Here is an 18259-nt window from a genome sequence, read left to right on the forward strand (position 1 = left end):
AAATTGAATATAAATCCATGCAAATTTTAATAAAATGTGATGTAAATTTGTATTTTAGATTTTACAAATTTAAATTTAACACTTAAAATTTATACTCTCAAACACAATATTAACAGTTTTAGTATTATCACACAATTAAAAATCGAATAAAATAGATTTGAGTATTGAATCTCTAACTAGGTCATTATGGTGAGACAAATTTTGTTATTCATTGTTCTAGATCAGGGAGATTAAAATAATAAATTGAATACCATCAATGCAAAATGACTAAAATGTCCTAGAATTTTGACCAATACAAGTGCAACAAAATGTTTGCCTCATTGTTTTATAGTAAAAATTGTTGTATCAGACATGCAAAATGGAAGGAATCCTCATTTCATTGTGAACAATTTCTTAATATTCCTTATTGTAAATTTATTAAAAAATTTATATTATTGTCTCTTTTATAATTATGTGTGTGTGCGTGTGTGTAAACTATCAAACTCTTATCTAATAACCATGATATTTCTAAGAATAGATACTCGACAAAACTAATGTATTATATGATTATAAGGTTTCAAAATTTATATGTAAGAATTGCGCCTTACAAATAATTTCTTAGAGCATAAATATATTCACCAAGGAAATAATATCAACCTACGATAACTCCATGCTATAAAACAGCTTCTAGTTTGGATCTCTTAGGAGAATTCCATTGGTTAATACTTTAAGAGTCAGGACTTCTATATTAAGGACGTTAGATTTGAATCTTGAGAAACATAAGAGGTATTAGATGGGCAATGAACTGCATTTTATTGCAGAGTTCAAGGCTAATTTTGATCTTCAGTCAACCAAGTAAAAAATGATTTGTAACTTAGTTTCTTATTAAATACTTTAATGATTAGAGTTTGAAACTTTTATGTTGAATGTTTTAGTTATAATTAGGAAGAGATGAAAGGAGTATGAGATAAGAAGAGGGAATATGAAATAGAAAATGAGTAACTTTTATTGTATAAACCGAACAGCCTGTAATGAAATAAAAAATATTAAAATTTAAATAAAAATTAAAAATACTAAATAATAATTTAGTGACAAATAATTTCACATGTCAAAATCATAAATAAACAATGAATATTAATAAAGAATTTGGATAATTCATCAATTAAAAAAAAATATATAAATATAAAGATGGAATATTACAATTCAAAATATCACAAGTAATGTAACATCTAAAAATTACTTGTATAATTTTTCACACATTTAAAAATTATTACATCACTTATGATTATGCTCGTCATATTTGCGCGTCTTGCGACCAATTTCCATAAAGATTAGACTAAATGAGTGTTTCTACAAAAGGTTTCAATCGTCGTACTTCTGCAGGCCAGCGTTTCTTACTCCTCTGTCCACCAATGGCGGCTGCTCACCTTCTCCCTCACTCTCCTTGCCTTCCCAAAACCCTAACGCCCACGTCAACCCCAAACCCATTTGCACCGAAGCCCAAGCCCACTGTACCCTTAAAACCCTCTACAAGATCCCTTAAGCTTGGGACGTCCCTAAACCTCAGGGCGGTCCTGTCTCAAAACCCCACGTCAACTTTCACCTCTGACCCTAAAACCCAGAAGTTTCAGCATTGTTTCAGAAAATCAGGAGATGGGTTTTTGTACTGCGAGAACGTTAAAGTCCAGGATGTGATGAACACTGTGGAGAGAAGGCCGTTTTATCTGTACAGCAAGACCCAGATTACGAGAAATGTTGAAGCTTACAGAGAGGCGTTGGAGGGATTGAGATCGATTATTGGGTACGCGATCAAGGCGAATAACAATCTTAAGATTTTGGAGCATTTAAGGAAGTTGGGGTGTGGTGCTGTGCTTGTGAGTGGGAATGAGCTGAAACTTGCGCTTCGAGCTGGGTTTGATCCTACCAGGTATGTGTAAAAAGTATGCTGGGTTGTTTGTGATATGCTCTTGAATTCTGGCTGGTGACTTTTATGACACTAGGCATATATTGAGTTCATTAATGCAGGAAAGCGTAAAAACTTGAAATTGGAAATAGGCACAGACAATTCATGAAAAGTTTTCCATTGTTTGGGCAATATAATTTGACTGGGGTTTAGCATTTTTTTCTCCATTGGATGCATGCTGGTTATGTAATATTTTAAAGTTGGACATTCATTTGGAGCCTCAAACCAGTACTTTTACAAACAGCATTGGTATTTATGTTTGGAACGATAGAGTATTGCCATCTATTCTTTCTTTTGTTTTCCAATTATGAATTTTATTTCTTAATTAATAGTTAATATGCATGATTTTGATCTTTTTTTTTTTGGCTAGAGAGTGGGGACGTAATGTGTAATTTTCCCCTCTCTGTGTTTCCTTTGGCAAGTAGAATTAAATAATATAATATATTTTTAGAGAACAAAACTTCCTACTAATGAATGTTGCCTTTTTCTGGCAACCATTGATAATTTGGAAGGGATAAAGTACCAAGAGAATCCATACATCATTCTACGTGCTTGCCCCTTTCATCTACTATAATTACCCATGCTACTTAGAAATCATTGATGTAGCCTGCAACAAATGTATATTTATGAGGGAAAAAAAGGATAAGATTCCTCTTTTTAAATTCTTAATATGAAATTATGAGCTGCTTTCAACTTTTCCAATCTAAGTAGGCTTATGCATTACATATGTGAAATGATAAAAATGTGAGTGTTGTAGACTGCCATGAAGAAAAATATACAGAATTGCTGCTACATAATGATGGATTCAGCATCATGCAATGTAGACGATGAATCTCTTTGATGTTAAATGTGATTTAATGTTTTCCATATTCATTTCATTAATTTCCTACCTAGATGTGATTCAATGCTGTCCTCTATGTAACAATTATGGCCACTTCTTATGCTATGTTGAAGAACAGGTGTATATTTAATGGAAATGGAAAACTCTTGGAGGATTTGGTGCTTGCTGCCCAAGAAGGTGTTTTTGTCAATGTTGATAGTGAATTTGACTTGGATAATATTATTTCTGCTGCAAGAATTGCTGGTACCAAGGTTAATATTTTACTTCGGATCAACCCAGATGTAGACCCTCAGGTACGCTGTCTATACTGGTCATAAATTGGCACAGGTTATGTCTAAATATTATGATCTGGTTCTATATATCTCTTAAGAAGATAAATAGAAAAGTTTAGGGAAAATAAGAGAGACTTGCGCATGGTGTTTATTGACTTAGGATATGGTACCGGGAAGTTGTAAGGTGGGTTTTGAAAAAAAAGAGAGAGTATAAGGTAGGTATACCGATCTCATTTAGGATTTGTATGATAGAGTAATGACTAATGATAGGATTATACAGGGAGAGTTTCGGGAATTTTCAATCACAATATGTGTACATTAAGTATACGAGCCTTATCTTTTTGTGTTATTGATTGATGAACTTACTTGAGGTATCCAAAATGAGGTTCCATAGTTATGTTGTTTGTGGATGATATTTTCTTAATTTATGAAACTAGGGGTGGAGTAGAATATAAGTTAGAATTATGGAGAGAAGTTTTAGAATCTAGAGGTTTTAGGATAAGTACAAATAAGACAAAATATATGAAATGTAATTTTATTCATTGTAGGAGGAATATTCGAGAAAAGATTAAACTTCAGTTAAGAAATGAATAAGATTTTGATACCTTGGATCTATTATGTAAGCCGAAGGAGAAATCAAAGAAAATGTAAGACATAGACTTAACATAGGTTGGGTTAAATGGAGAAATGCTTCGGTCATCTCGTGTGATTGTAGAATACCCTTAAAATTAAAAGGAATGTTTTATATGACAGTTATCAGATCATCTATGCTAAATGGGTCAGGATGTTGAGTGAGAAAAAAAAACTAAAAGTTGTTGAAATGAGATCACTGATGTGGATGAGTGGTGTAACGGTAGAGATAAATTTTAAAGAATGAAAATATTCATTATCAGTTAGGCATAGCACTTGGATAATATAAGGTAAGGGAGGGGTGCTTGAGACAGGCATGTGCAACGCAGCAACATAGGCCAAATAGTGCATTAGTGATGAATGAGCTAGTTACCCGTAGTGACTGCAGAAGGGATAAGGGGTAGACCTAAAATAACTTGGAACATCCTTTAAATTGTTGTAGGAAATTGCCTAAGATTGTGTAAAATTGGTGGAAAAGGATTCATGTAGCACCTAGTGGGACTTAAATGCTTGGTTTGTTGCTGTTTTTTTGTTGTTATATTGGGGAGAAGTAGAGATAATGTTGGAGATCAAACTGCTTTTTGCTGAATGTTTTGTTAATATGTGGTTATTTGTTGCGATGTTACTTGATAATGGCTTGCACTGGTTTGACTGTATTATCATTTGTAACATCAATTTCTTAGCTAATGATGATATGTGTTTATTGTTTTTATAGGTTCATCCATATGTTGCCACTGGGAACAAGAATTCTAAATTTGGCATTAGAAATGAGAAGCTGCAATGGTTTCTAGATGCTGTGAAGGCACATCCTAATGAGCTGAAGCTTGTTGGGGCACATTGCCATCTTGGATCTACCATTACCAAGGTACCTTTATTTCTGTGTGCTTTCTTGTTCTTACGTGTTTTTATTAAACTTGGAATGAGCAATTTTCATTATCTAACTGTTGTCTTTCTATGCATGGCCAATTTTTTTTGACCAATTTAAAAAATTTTCATTAGAGTTCTCTCATCTCTCAAAAATATGTGTGTGCATATTTAAGCTTATGCTCTCTATAACTTAGCAGAATTTCCACCTTCGATTTTCCTTTTTGTTAAATATTTTTATGAAAAAAAAAATATTAAGGTAGAAAAACAATATGAGGAGGATAAGACATCCCCCAAAAAGAATTAAAAATGAAAAAAGAATGAGAAAAAAATCTAAATTAGAAAAATAAATCACAAAGCATGACCCCAGGAAATAATCCTATCCTGCTGTAACTCTGTAGTAGTGTAAAACAAATTCCCTTGAAAGAACTAGCTGAGTCAGTTCATAGAGATACAAGAAAACATATACTTTTGCATAGCAAAAACGTATTCTTCTGCAAAGCAACTGCAGAGAAAGAACTTGGACATTGAAAATTTGAGCATTCCTCTCCAATACTCCCACCAACTGCCTCAAATCACTTCAAAATTTGCATGAATCCATAGCCTTCTAGCTTCCTTTCCTTTGGACACTGAACCCCTTCTAACATTCTAAAAGAAATAAGCAAAAAAATTGAAAACCTATAAGGAGTCTGGACGCAAACTCCAAATTAAGCAAACAACCTGTTCTGCAAACTCTCTGTAGCAAAGCAATGTGAGAAAGATGAGAATGCAATTTACTACTAGTCTACTACCAATGCACATTATGAATATCAGGAGATAAAACTTTTTGAGGTCTTCTAATCTGGTAGAGGTTGTTGTTATGTGATTTAATGCAATTAGATTTTCCATATTTGTGGTAGAGGAGACAAAGGGCATTCTTTATTCACGGACGATATTGTTTACATTTTAAACTTTTATTTTTCTTCTATGCAAATATGCAATTAATGGAATTCTCTCTTTTCTAGGGTTTGAACCCATTATGGGGGATGCAAGCAGTGTATGGCTGCAAATGACAAAGTGACAAAGAGCTTGGTGCGGAAGTTTCCCTTTTCTTTGAGGAGTTTCATTGGAATGGGGTGGTGGACAATTGTGTGAACCCCATCTTCCTAGCCTTTTTCCTTTAATCCCCGTAAAGGAGAAATCTTTGTGAGTGAGGGGCTTCAAACCTATTAGTATTATCAGAAGTCTTTACAACATTCTCTCCAAGTTCCTAGCTAAAAGACATCAAGAGGTCTTGGGGGCTGTATTAACCTTGGCGCAATTGGCATTTATTAGAGATGGGCAAATTTTAGTTGCTGCGCTTGTGGCAAACGAGGCAGTGGAGGATGTGAAGAGAAGGTGAGGAGGGGGCTTTTATTCAAGTTGGATTTGAGAAAGCCTATGATATGGTTTATTGGGTCTTCTTGGATAAGGTAATGTGCATCCAAGGTTGCCTGAGTTCGACCAATATGTCATTCATTGTAAATGGTTAGTACCCAAAATCGTAGGGGGAGAGGGACTCCTAGAGAGTTCTTTAGAGCTTCCAGAAGGCTTAGGCATGGGATCCTTTGTACCTGTTCTGTCTACCGTGGTGGTGGATACCTTGAGTAGGATGCTTATGTGGGCTCAAGAATTTGGGGTGATTAGAGGCATTTGCATAGGGAGGGAGGAAGTGGAGGTTTCTCATCTTCAGTTTTCAGATGATACCATTTAGTTTGTCGAGGACAGTGTTCTAAGTTATTAACTTCTTAAAGCCATTTCCTTGCTCAAAATTTTCAAGAAGATCTCTGGTTTAAACCTGTCCAAGAGTGGGATGGCTGGCATTAATTTGAGCACTAGCCACTAGGGAGTTAGAAAGCTTCAAAACCTTGGTGTGTTGTGTTCCCTTGAGTGGCTGCTTTCCTATCTAGGCCTCCCTCTTGGGGCCAATCCAAACTCCTTGACCTTCAAGGACCTGGTGATTCAGAGGGTGGTTAGAAGATTAGTGGGGTTGGAAGAGGGCATACCTGTCTCTTGGGGGTTGCGTCATGCTTATTACTGCTTCACTCTCCAACATTCATATTTACTTTCTTTAAAGTGCTTTTTAAGGCAGCCAGGGCACTTGAGGAGCTGATGCATGTTTTTTTTCCCAAGTTTAGTGAAGAGTAAGAGGGACCATCTGATTTGGTTAGCTGGGAGGTTGTTAGAAGTCCCAAGTCAGAAGGGGGAACTGGGTCTTGGTAACATGGTATCCGAATCTCCCAAATCAGTAAATAGTTGTGGAGGTTTCCTTTGGAAGTATACTCCTCATGCCACAAGGTGATTAGTAGTAAATAAGGGCTCCATCGAAATGAGTAGGAGACTGGAGGAAGTATTATCTCTCATGCTGGGCCCTGGAAGTTTGTGTCCCAGCTTGCATTTCAATTATTTCTAACCACCCATTTCAAAGTGGGCAATGGGAACATAGCTCATTTTTCGGGAGGATGCTTTGGTGGGTATGCTCATTTTTCTGAGGACAAGAGAGTTTGGGAGGCTGATTTCTCAGGGTTGTTTTCCTTTTTTTTTTTTTTGTTCGCTCTCATTTCCTAAAGCACCTTTCCCCTCCCCCAATCCTTTCCCTTGGAGCCAAATTATTTGGAAGGCTAAGGTTCCTGCTAAGGTTCCCTTGAAGATCTGGACCTTCTGGACTCTGTCATTTAGTTGACTAAATAGGCATGACATGTATCAAGTAAAAAGGCCCTACATGTATCTTAGTCCTGGCATGTGTGATGAAACAAATGCCCACCTGTTTCATCACTGTAAGGTGGCATCTTACATTTGGAATGCTCTCTTTTCCTATCTCAGAGGAGCATGGGTGATACCTCGGAATGTGAGAGATCACCTTTTGGTGATGGATCAAGTAAATAAGGATGTGCTGTATGGGATGGCAGCCTTGTGATTTTTTGGACTCTTTGGCTCGAGAGGAACACATGAGCTTCTAGGGACGCTCATCGAGTCCATGTTTGTTATTGTATAGAGTTATTTTCTAGGCATCTTTTTGGGTCCTTTCTCTTGGTTTCTTTTGGGCATAGTCGCTGTCCAATCTTCAAAGGAATTGGAGGGCAGCTCTTATGTAATCTTTGTGGTCTTTGATCCTTGTTCATTGTTCCATGTGTGGACACCTTGCCCTCCAGACTTCTTGTACTTTGTTATGATTATTAATAAAAAATTTTTCTTATCCAAAAATATATGTATATTGCCACCCCCTTTGTGCATCTATTTTCTTGCGTGCTAATGGAAACTTTTTCTAATGCCCTACAAACAGGCTGTTCTTTTAAATGAAAGCACTAAAGCAGTATCCAAAACTGCAAGCTCTGCAAGTATACATGATGTATAATGTTGTTATGTTCATGGATCATTTTCATAACTTAACCTTTATTCTTAATTTGCTATAAGTTATGCTAATCCACTATGCCAGTAGCTGAAAAGCATATTTTTTACTCACTCTTGCTCCGTCCCATCTGGAACCTTAAATTGAATTTCAATTATTATATTATTTCTCTTGCATTGAAGAGTTTTGTCATGTGGAGCATTTTCGAGTTAGTACATTTGCTGATTTTGCATTGTATATATAAAATTTCCCCCTTTTTTCTTTTTATGCATAAGCACTGTTATGTTATATCTCTTCTCTTGAAGGGTCTCGTCATGTGGAACATTCTTGAGTGCTTGTGCTGATTTGTGCTGGGCTTCTAAGTATAAATTCCCTTCCTTTCTTGGTCTGCACGGCAAAATGCATGATTGCATGTTTAGTGTCTTTAACATGAGAAAATTTTCAAGTTTGAAAAAAAGGCCTTTTGATAGCAGGTTAGTATTTTTTGGTCTCATTGGCCGACTTGTCTGAAATGCTGAAACTTTTTTCAACTAGTTATTTCTTGCAAATGCAACGTTCATATTTTTTTGTTCATCAATCAATTGCTTTATTAGACTTAACTATTGTTTATTTTATATATTTTGTCTCATTTAAGTAGTCTGTTTTTATCGATGTAATTGTGTTTACTGAACTGTTTTTATCAATGTCTTTGTGTTTATTTCTCTTTATCTAGATTTTTATTGCCACTGACATTAAATGCATAAATGTTTTTCCCTCAGGTTGACATTTTTAGGGATGCTGCAGTCCTTATGGTGCAATACATTGATCAAATCCGAGCCCAGGGCTTTGAAGTAGATTTTTTGAACATTGGAGGTGGTCTGGGGATAGATTATTATCATGCTGGTGCTGTCCTTCCTACTCCCGGAGATCTTATTGATACTGTGAGGACCATATTTCTAATTCCAAACATTTAGCTTGCATAACATATGTTATTTAATACGATATCAATGAAGGGTAAAATTACAATTCTTAATGTACGGCTGGCATTTATTGTGCGTCTCACGGTGTGTCTGGTATGGCAGTGCAGGGCAATAGGTTTTGAAAAGGTTCTGTTACGAGCTTTTCACAAAACTTCGGAGAGTTTTTTTTTCCATGGGGAGAGTAGTAAATGCAGCCACTATCCAACCATCCCCTTTATATGTTCTAGACTCTTTATGATATCAAGTGTAGCCAGCTAACTTATCTACACAATGCGCGAACCTTTAATTGGTATACCGAGTGATCTCAAAATGATGTGGTGCCTTTAATTCCTATGATTAAATTTTTCCCTGATCTCAAAATGTTGGGCTCCTTTAATTTCCATGACTAGATTTTTTCCTGTAAAATCATCTCCAAGGATTTAGAGACTTAGGGTTTAAACCTCATGCGGGTTAAATAGACAATGTTTGTTGTTGGCCAGGACTTCAAATCCCCTTGCTACTAATCTGGTGGAGGGTGGAAATTAAGGGAAGGCCCATGTGCCACGCGGATTAGTTGGGCCCTGCAAGGGACCCAGATACCAATGCTTATGGAAAAAATTGAATAATAATTTAGTTGTTAATATAGTTAACATTAAAGCATTATTTCTGCTCTATTTATCCTACATTGAGTTTCACTGCCACCCCCGTGCATTATTTGGTAGTAAAAGATATTTAATAAGAGGAGACAAGGAGATTTGCTCATGTTGGTGATTTGATTAATGGAGCCTATTGAATCAAAACCAAATGTAAACAAACAGAAATGGTGATGGATGAGTTTTTTGATGAATACCGCCAATATATGAAACATTGGCCTTGGCATATTAGTAAGTTTTGTTCAATTGCAAGTTGGGTATCACAGGTTTGAGTCAAAGAAACAGCCTCTGCACATGTGGGGGTAAGGCTACTTACATACTTCATTAGACTACCCTTCCTTATCCCATTCGTTGGAGCCTTGTGCAGCTGTACTACCAATATATTGGGCAGTCTACAATATTCTTGAGTTTTTCTCTTTACCTTAGTGTCTTTTCCTCTATCTTGACTTGTGTACTGCTACCACAGCACACCAAAACACACATTTATGTCTAGTGTGTGCTGAATTGTATACTGCTACCACTGCACACCAAGACATTGATGTCTAGTGTGTGTTCTTAGTATAACTAAGACAAAACTTTCATTGGCCTATTCGGCTGGAAAATACTATGATTCTAAAATGACGGTGATGATGATGACAACAATGCTCTGATATGATGATGCAGCTGGATAAGTTCTCCTGCATTTTATTTGACATTTGAGACTTAATAATTTTTCTTGATATTTACCAAATGGTACTGCTTTATGGCCTTTTTGTGCTTATTCAAATCAACATCACCATCCATGGCATTGGTCACTGCTTTATTGAAAAATGTGACTAAACTATTTCCACTAATAAAAGCCAACTGAATAACTTACCATACTGAATTAAAAACTGACTGAATTATGGTCAAATAATTCAATTAACCGAATTGCTTCTCCAATTATCTTGATAATTTTAGCATATATTGATCAAGAGACTTCAATACTAGAAAAGCCATGGCCAACATCTTAATATATATGTGGCCAACATCTTAGTCAACATCTAATTATACACTATAAAATATATAATTTTATGTATGACGATGCCAACTTCATTGCAATATGTTAATGTCAAGAAAATATGAAATTTCTAAATTTGGCTTCATTATGAGGCATAAATTATTGACCAAGTAGGTCGGTGCCATACATAAATTTTGAGTATTTGAGTTAAATGCTCAATCTGTCACTGAACTTTTTTTTTTCCCCTAATGTCTTAACAAGACATTCTATATCATTGCAATCATGTACCATCCTAGTGCAATTATTAACCACACTGCAATCATGTACCGTCCTAGTGCAATGGTTTAGGTGGTACAGTGACCACATCTGCAACAATTTAGAATTGACAGTGATTGCAGTGTGGTCGATATTGCACTAGGATGGTACATGATTGCAATGATATAGAATGTCTTGTTACAACATTAGGAAGATTGACAATAATCATGTTAGAAAGAAAAAAATGCAGCGACCAGCACAGTCATTTTTAAAAAAATTGATGACCAACTAAGCTAGTATTTTGATGAAGTTAGAAATTTGGGATTCAACTAGTATTAACTATTGAGACCCTAATTCCTAGTGTTTAGGCTAATAAATAAAATCATAAAAAAAAATGTACCTTGCACAATTTAGTAATCCATTTTTAACATTTTTTTGGGTGCTCATGGTAGGTCCGGGAATTGGTTCTGTCACAAGATATCAATCTCATCATCGAGCCTGGGAGATCACTTATTGCAAATACTTGCTGTCTGGTTAATCGTGTAACGGGGGTCAAAACTAACGGAACAAAAAATTTTATTGTGATTGATGGGAGCATGGCAGAACTTATCCGTCCTAGTCTCTATGATGCTTATCAAGTAAGTACTCCAGCATAATCAACTACTTTTGTTGTCGAATATGCATATATGGCACATGGATTACGATCACTTTGCCTTCTTGGTCCTTTTTCTTCCAGTGCATTTTTTTTTTTCAAACCTTGAGACCCTTGTCAAATACTTTCAGTTAAGTACTTGAAAGATGGCTCATGATCATGAATTACCAAATTGAACCATCCTGGCATTTTGGTTGGACGTTGAATTACTTTCTTTTGTGTCTAAGACCATACTAATGGCACTGCTGAGGGAGAATTTATTACACTATCATTTGTTGGTTTCTAATTTGAGCTATGTAACAAACTAACAATTGCACTTCTAGACATTTTAAAAAAGGGTTAATGCTGATGTGAAGTTACGTCGTTTATAGAGAAAATTGGAAAATCCTGCCAACTGCACAAATCAATGAGAGATTCAAATGCTTGCAAGCTACTGGTTAACATCTGGATATTCTTTTATCAACCCTGCTTTGTGAAATTTGGACAGAAAGGGGGCACAGCCTTAATTTGACTCTATTCCTCTAATAGTAAAGTTTCAAGGTTGTTAGCCCAAAGATGGGCCTAAGTTTTTCACTTCCATAGCTTATTTGTATCTCTGGAGGGAAGAACATTTCCACGTGGTAATACTGAAGCCACCTGGAGAATTTCATTTTTGGTTGACTTGAACCAGCTGCATCAAGTCCCAAATTTCCCATCTTCAACAGAATAGGAGTACCCTCTCAAACTGAAGATGCATAGTCATGAAAAATATCCTATATTTTGCCAAATTGGTGACTCAAAAATGCTACAGAAGGCAAAAACAGGGACATTAAAAAGTCAAGAAAATAAAGCCAAAAGAGAGGACGTCCCCAAGCCATAAAGCTCCCGGCTTTGCGAGGGTAGGAGGAGGGACGTCACAGTGTACGCAGCCTTATCCCTGCTTTTATGCGGAGAGAAAATAAAGTCAAATGGGATTGAGATAAATAAAGACATTGTGAGCCTGATCTCATGACATGGGAAATGAGTGCAATTGACTTCCCAAAGGTTAAAAGGTTTTGGATTGAGTACGAATCCATTTAATTAGAATTTCTTTTCAAGAAGGATTAAGGATAGGAAAAAATGACCAATTGTGCTTCTAATAATTGGAAGCTTTGAATGAGAAAAGACTTGAAGCACAACATTAATTGGAGCATCGTTGAGCTCAACTATCTCGTAATTTCAATAAGAAGGTGTGATCATGAACTTTTTTTTTTTTTTTTTTAATCAGTACAGAAACTTTATTAAAGACAAATTGGGCATGAAGAAGATGCCATTCAAGTCCAGCACAAACATACAAGAAACTAAAGCAAATACCAATCACTGAAGTACATCCAAGAAATCAAGGAAAACAGGGAGGACCCTCTCGGGCAGCCACAATGCCAACTAGAGATCATGGAAAACTACTTATCTTTAACAGCCTGCAGGACGAAGCCCTCCCATTGAAGGCCCTTTTATTCTTTCTTTCCAAACCACCCACAAAATATTAAGGGGAATAAGAGTGAGATCTCTCCTTTTGAACTTGTTGACACAAATCCCTTTCCAAGTCCAAATTTCACTCTCAACTGACACTGCGGTGACCCATTTCTCATTGGTCAAGGAAATGACCAAACTCTAGAGAAACCTGGTCCAAGAGTAGTGGATGAGGATGTGATTAATAGATTCCACTTCTTTGAGGCACAGAAAACACCTATTCACAGTAGATATGCCCTTTGTTTGAAGGTTGTTAAGGGTGAGGATCTTCCCTAGAGCAGCTTCCCAGGTGAAAAAGGCGACCTTGGAAGGGGCTTCGGTTTTCCAGACCCCATTGCCTGGTGTTACGAGCCAAGCTTGTTCAGGGCATTATGCTGGCCTGTGACCGCTTGTCTCGTGTACTTGGGATGGGTTTCTATTATGTAAATACTAGTGTAGAGTTATTTTCTACTAGTAGTTTATTTGTATGTCAAATATGGCAGTATGACTCCTCGGTCACTTTGATGTTTCCTAGTGCCAAGATGATAATTACATAAAAACCTCTTTAGGTGAGGGTGAGTGTTCATCAGTCATTGTAAAACTCACTAGCTATTGTTAACGTGTTTAGCCTACTTGCCTCCCTCGCTAAACACACGATGTCAACGGAGGTGTTAATGAATTGCGTAGTTTCAATGTTTACTACTTACGTGCCACTGCTTTCATGATTGCTTACTGTTTCCGCTGCCATTTGATTGAATGCTAATGAAAGTGTTTCGTGGATGAATGTTGGTAAACGATAGACTGACTAGTTAAACAATAGTGCTTTAGCTAGCGCCACACGACCCTTTCATAGCGGTGTGAAAATAGTCGGACCGTGACACTTGGTATCAGAACCAAAGTCGTGACACTTGGTATCTGAGCCAAAGTTGTGACACTTGGTATCTGAGCCAAGGCTCAGTTGCTACGAGAATTCAGTTACCTTCGTTATGGGATTTGGAAAGCTTTGGCAAGTGACCATGGCACCAAACAATGCTGAGAGGATTAGCGTGCTGGAAGCACATGTTGAGTCAACAACCAACGCTGTGGTCGCGAAGGTGGCCCAAATGAGAGAACTTGTTGATGAAGTGATGGGATCACAAAAACATCAAGTAGGTTTGATAGGCGACATGTCAAAGGACTTTCGCCATACAGTGGAAACTTTGCAATCTCGGATGGTGAATCTAGATGCAAAGCTGAATCTGATGGTTCTTGCTATGGGGAACTCCAACACTCCAGGAGTTAGCAAGACCAAGGTACCAGAACCCAGGACGTATGGGGGTGAGCAGTACTTTCGCGCTGTGAAGATGACCTTAGAACAGGCAAAGGTGAATACTGCGACCATGTACTTGGTTGGTGATGCCAAATTGTGGTGGCGTACCAAGTACCAAGAGATTGAAACTGGACATTGTGTAATCAATAGTTGGGCAGACTTGAATAGAGAGCTCAAGACCCAATTCTTTCTTGAGAATGTTGAGTATAATGCAAGGAGAAAGCTGAGAGATCTCAAGCAGACGGTGTCAATCAGGGAATACGTGAAACAATTTTTTGCTTTGATGTTGGATATCAGGGATATGTCGGAGAAGGGCAAGTTGTTCTATTTTCTAGAGGGGATGAAACCATGGGCAAGGACAGAACTACATAGGCAAAGAGTTCAAGACTTGTCAACTGCACAAGCTGCTGCAGAACGCTTGACTGACTACTTTGGTGATGATACCGTTTCATCCAAACGGTTTGGCGGAGAGGAAACAGTGGAAAGTCTTTCAAGAAAGGCAAACCCAAGAGTGGGGGAGCCGACTCTAAATCATCAACCTCAAAGGAAGTTTTGTCGCCTCAAGGGTTCAACACACCCAATGGAAAGGGGAAGAGTAAAATTTCGTGCTACTTGTGTGGTGGATCTCACAAAGTGAGTGAGTGTCAACACAAGGGATTACTCAATGCCTTACAAGCTTCCACTTCGGGGCAAGTGGTGGAAAGCGAGGAGGATGAGGATGATGCCCTGAGGGTAGGTTCAGTGCGGCTAGTGAGCGCATTGGAAAAGCAGGCGAAAGCACCGAAAGTTACACGAGCAAAAAGGTTAATGTTTGTGGACTTGAGGATCAATGGGAAGAGTACCCGTGCTATGGTGGATACGGCGGCTACTCATAATTTTGTTTCGCAGTTGGAAGCATGGAGACTCAATTTATCCTTGGAGAAGGATACAGGATGCATGAAAACAGTTAATTTTGTAGCCCAGCCTACCTTGGGAGTAGCCAAGCAAGTAACTGTGAAGCTTGGATAGTAGGAAGGTCATGCGAATTTCATAGCGGTGCCATTGGATGACTTTCTAGTCATTCTAGGGATGGAGTTCCTAAGGGGGACGAGAGCAATGCTGATGCCTTCGGTTGGTTTTCTATGTCTGATGGGAGATCACTCGTGCATGGTGCAAGTCGTTGCGATGAAAGGAGACGACGAGAAGCCCTTTTCAACTATACAACTCAATGAGAGATTGGGTCAAGGTGAGCAGACATGTCTAGCCACGGTGGTGGTAGACAAAGAAGTAGGGCAAGAGCTGGAGCCTACGACCATCCAAGCGGTGTTGGATGAGTACAAGGAGGTGTTGCTGGATAAGCTGCCTCACAATTTGCCTTCACAACGGATTGTGGAGCATGAGATCGAGTTGTTATCAGGAGTGAAACCACCTGTTAAAGGGCCATGTCGGATGGCGCCTCCAGAGATAGTAGAGTTGGGGAAACAACTTGATGGATTGGAAGTGGGATGTGTTTGTCCCTTCCAAAGCACCTTTGGGAGCATCAGTGTTGTTTCAGAAGAAAACAGAAGGTGTTCGACAGGCTGAGGGGAAACAGTTTGTATGTGAAGAAGGGGAAGTTCTCTTTCGCTCAGCGGAGCAACAAATTCCTTGGTCATGTGGTTGAACAAGGTCGTATCCGGAGGGGTATGGAGAAGGTAAGGATGATTCAAGAACGAAAGATCTCCACGACAGTGAAGGAGTTGTGTTCTTTTCTTAGCCTTACTACATATTGCATGAAGTTCGTTGAGGAGTATTCGAAGAGAATGACTCCAATGACAGGACTACTGAGGAGGTATTATTGGCCGCACACACGGGATGTGGTTGATTGTACTAGAACTTGTCTCACTTGCCAACAAGACAAGGGAGGAGCGGAAGAAGTATGGTATTTTCATGGTCGCACCAAAGTACTGTTCAGTAAAGGAGATGACACACTTGTTCCTTGTGACTGTTGTGAAACATTGGGGTGTTCCTCAAGTTATTGTTTGTGACCGAGACTTAATGTTCATTGACAACTTCTTGACAGAATTTTTTAGGATATTCAGGTCACATCTTGATGATGTAATTTTAGTAATGATAGGAGGAATATTGGAGACAAAGTTAAACTTGATGATGAAGAAATAAATTGCACTTGTAGATTTCGATACCTTGGATCTATTATGCAAGTTGAAGGAGAAATTGAAGATGATGTAATGCATAGAGTTAAAGCAGGTTGGGTAAAATGGAGAAGTGCTTCAAGTGTGCTATATGATCGTAGAATACCTTTAAAATTGAAAGAGAAGTTTTATAGGACAGCTATAAGACCAGCTATGCTATATGGATCGGAATGTTGGGTGACAAAGAAACATAATATCCAAAAAGTAAAAGTTACCGAGATGAGAATGCTTAGATGGATGAGTGGTATAACATTGAAAGATAAATTAAGCAGTGAACATATTCGTGGTAAGTTAGGTGTAGCTCCTATAGAAGATAAAATAAGGGAGGGACGACTCAGATGGTATGGACACTTGCAACGTAGGCCTTATAGTGCACCTGTGAGGAAGAGTGACTTAGTTACTGTGGGGTTCAATAGAAGGGATAGGGGTAGACCTAAAATAACTTGGGAGGAGATAGTGAGTAAGGATTTAATATCCTTGAATCTATCAAAAGAAATGGTCCATGATTGCATAAATTAGCGGAAAATGATTCATATAGCTGACCCCCCACTTAGTGGGACTAAGGCTTGGTGTTGTTGTTGTTGTTGTATGTTATCTTGACATCTCTTCGAGTTACCACCAACAGATAGACGGACAGATGAAGAGATTCAGAGAGCTACACGAAGAGTACTCGCGCCATTTTGTTAATGACAATCAGGAGAATGGTGTGCAACTACTTGATGTGGCTCCGTTCTGTGGCAATGCCCAAAGGAGCTCAACAACCGACAAGAGTCCTTTTGAGTTTGTTGCAGGCTAGTAGCCGCTGTTACCTCACACAGTGGGCGAGCTGTACAAACGAAAGAGTCCCGGGGTGTACATCTTCACCAGATAATGGAGACGGAATGCAGAGTTTGCCTGAGCCTATCTGGAGAAAGCTTCTAAGCAGATGAAGAAGTGGGCAGATCAGTGGAGAAGACCGCAGTTTCATGTCAGTTGCCTCAAGCCGTACGTTGACACCAATAACCTGAGCAAAAGTCAGTCCAACAGAATAGAGTTGAAGACAGTACAACTTGACAGACGTGAAGTTGAAGAGATCCTTGTAGGCAGAAAGTTCATATCCTTAAGGAAGAAGCAGCAGAAGTTCCTACTGAAGTGGAAATGCCTTGATGACAAAGGAATCAGTTGGATTTTAGCGGAAGATATGCAATCGTTCATGGACAAAGTTGAAGTGTACCTACCGCCAAAGTCTATGAGGACGTCGACCGCATAAGTGGGGAAGAATGTCACGAGCTAAGCTTGTTCAGGGCATTATGCTTGCCTGTGACCGCTTGTTTCGTGTACTTGGGATGAGTTTCATCATTTAAATACTAGTGCAAGGTTATTTTCTGCTAGTACTTTATTTGTATGACAAATATGACAGTATGACTCCTCGGTCACTTTGATGTTTCCTAGTGCCAAGATGATAATTACATAAAAAACCTCTTTAGGGGAGGCGAGTGTTCATCAGTCATTGTAAAACTCACTAGCTATTGTTAACGTGTTTAGCCTACTTGCCTCCCTCGCTAAACACACGATGTCAACGGAGGTGTTGTTAATGAATTGCCTAGTTTCAATGTTTACTGCTTACGTGCAACTGCTTTCATGATTGCTTACTATTTCTGTTGCCATTTGATTGAATGCTAATGAAAGTGTCTCGTGGATGAATGTTGGTAAACAATAGGATGACTAGTTAAACAAGAGTGCTTTAGCTAGCGCCGCACGACCCTTTCATAGTGGTGTGAAAATAGTCGGACTGTGACACCTGGCATTGCAGCCTTCAAACCCTAGCCATTGCTGGACATTGCAGTGGTGCAACCTCCATTATCGGACATCGCTGACGCTTTGTGAATTTGAATCCTCTTTAAGTCGATCGTTCACTTTCTGTCATGAGAGGCGATGGG

General features: G+C 38.3%; 1 protein-coding gene across 2 annotated transcripts in view; it reads left to right on the top strand.

Moving 5' to 3' along the window:
* The first annotated feature begins 1272 nt into the window (after positions 1–1272).
* Positions 1273–18259, top strand: part of LOC131156493 (diaminopimelate decarboxylase 1, chloroplastic-like) — a 44457-nt gene continuing 27470 nt past the window's right edge. The window contains exons 1-5 of one of the 2 annotated variants that reach the window (XR_009137009.1): positions 1273–1906; positions 2902–3076; positions 4401–4550; positions 8675–8836; positions 11194–11379. Coding sequence is in view for 1 of the 2 variants with exons in the window: in XM_058110219.1 (XP_057966202.1) it covers positions 1320–1906; positions 2902–3076; positions 4401–4550; positions 8675–8836; positions 11194–11379 (1260 nt within the window). In the remaining variant the exon portion in view is untranslated. The remainder of the gene's footprint in view (positions 1907–2901; positions 3077–4400; positions 4551–8674; positions 8837–11193; positions 11380–18259) is intronic. The other variant, XM_058110219.1, reaches the window with a different exon arrangement.

Source organism: Malania oleifera, chromosome 5, assembly GCF_029873635.1.
Source record: "Malania oleifera isolate guangnan ecotype guangnan chromosome 5, ASM2987363v1, whole genome shotgun sequence".
Classification (NCBI taxonomy): Eukaryota; Viridiplantae; Streptophyta; class Magnoliopsida; order Santalales; family Ximeniaceae; genus Malania; species Malania oleifera.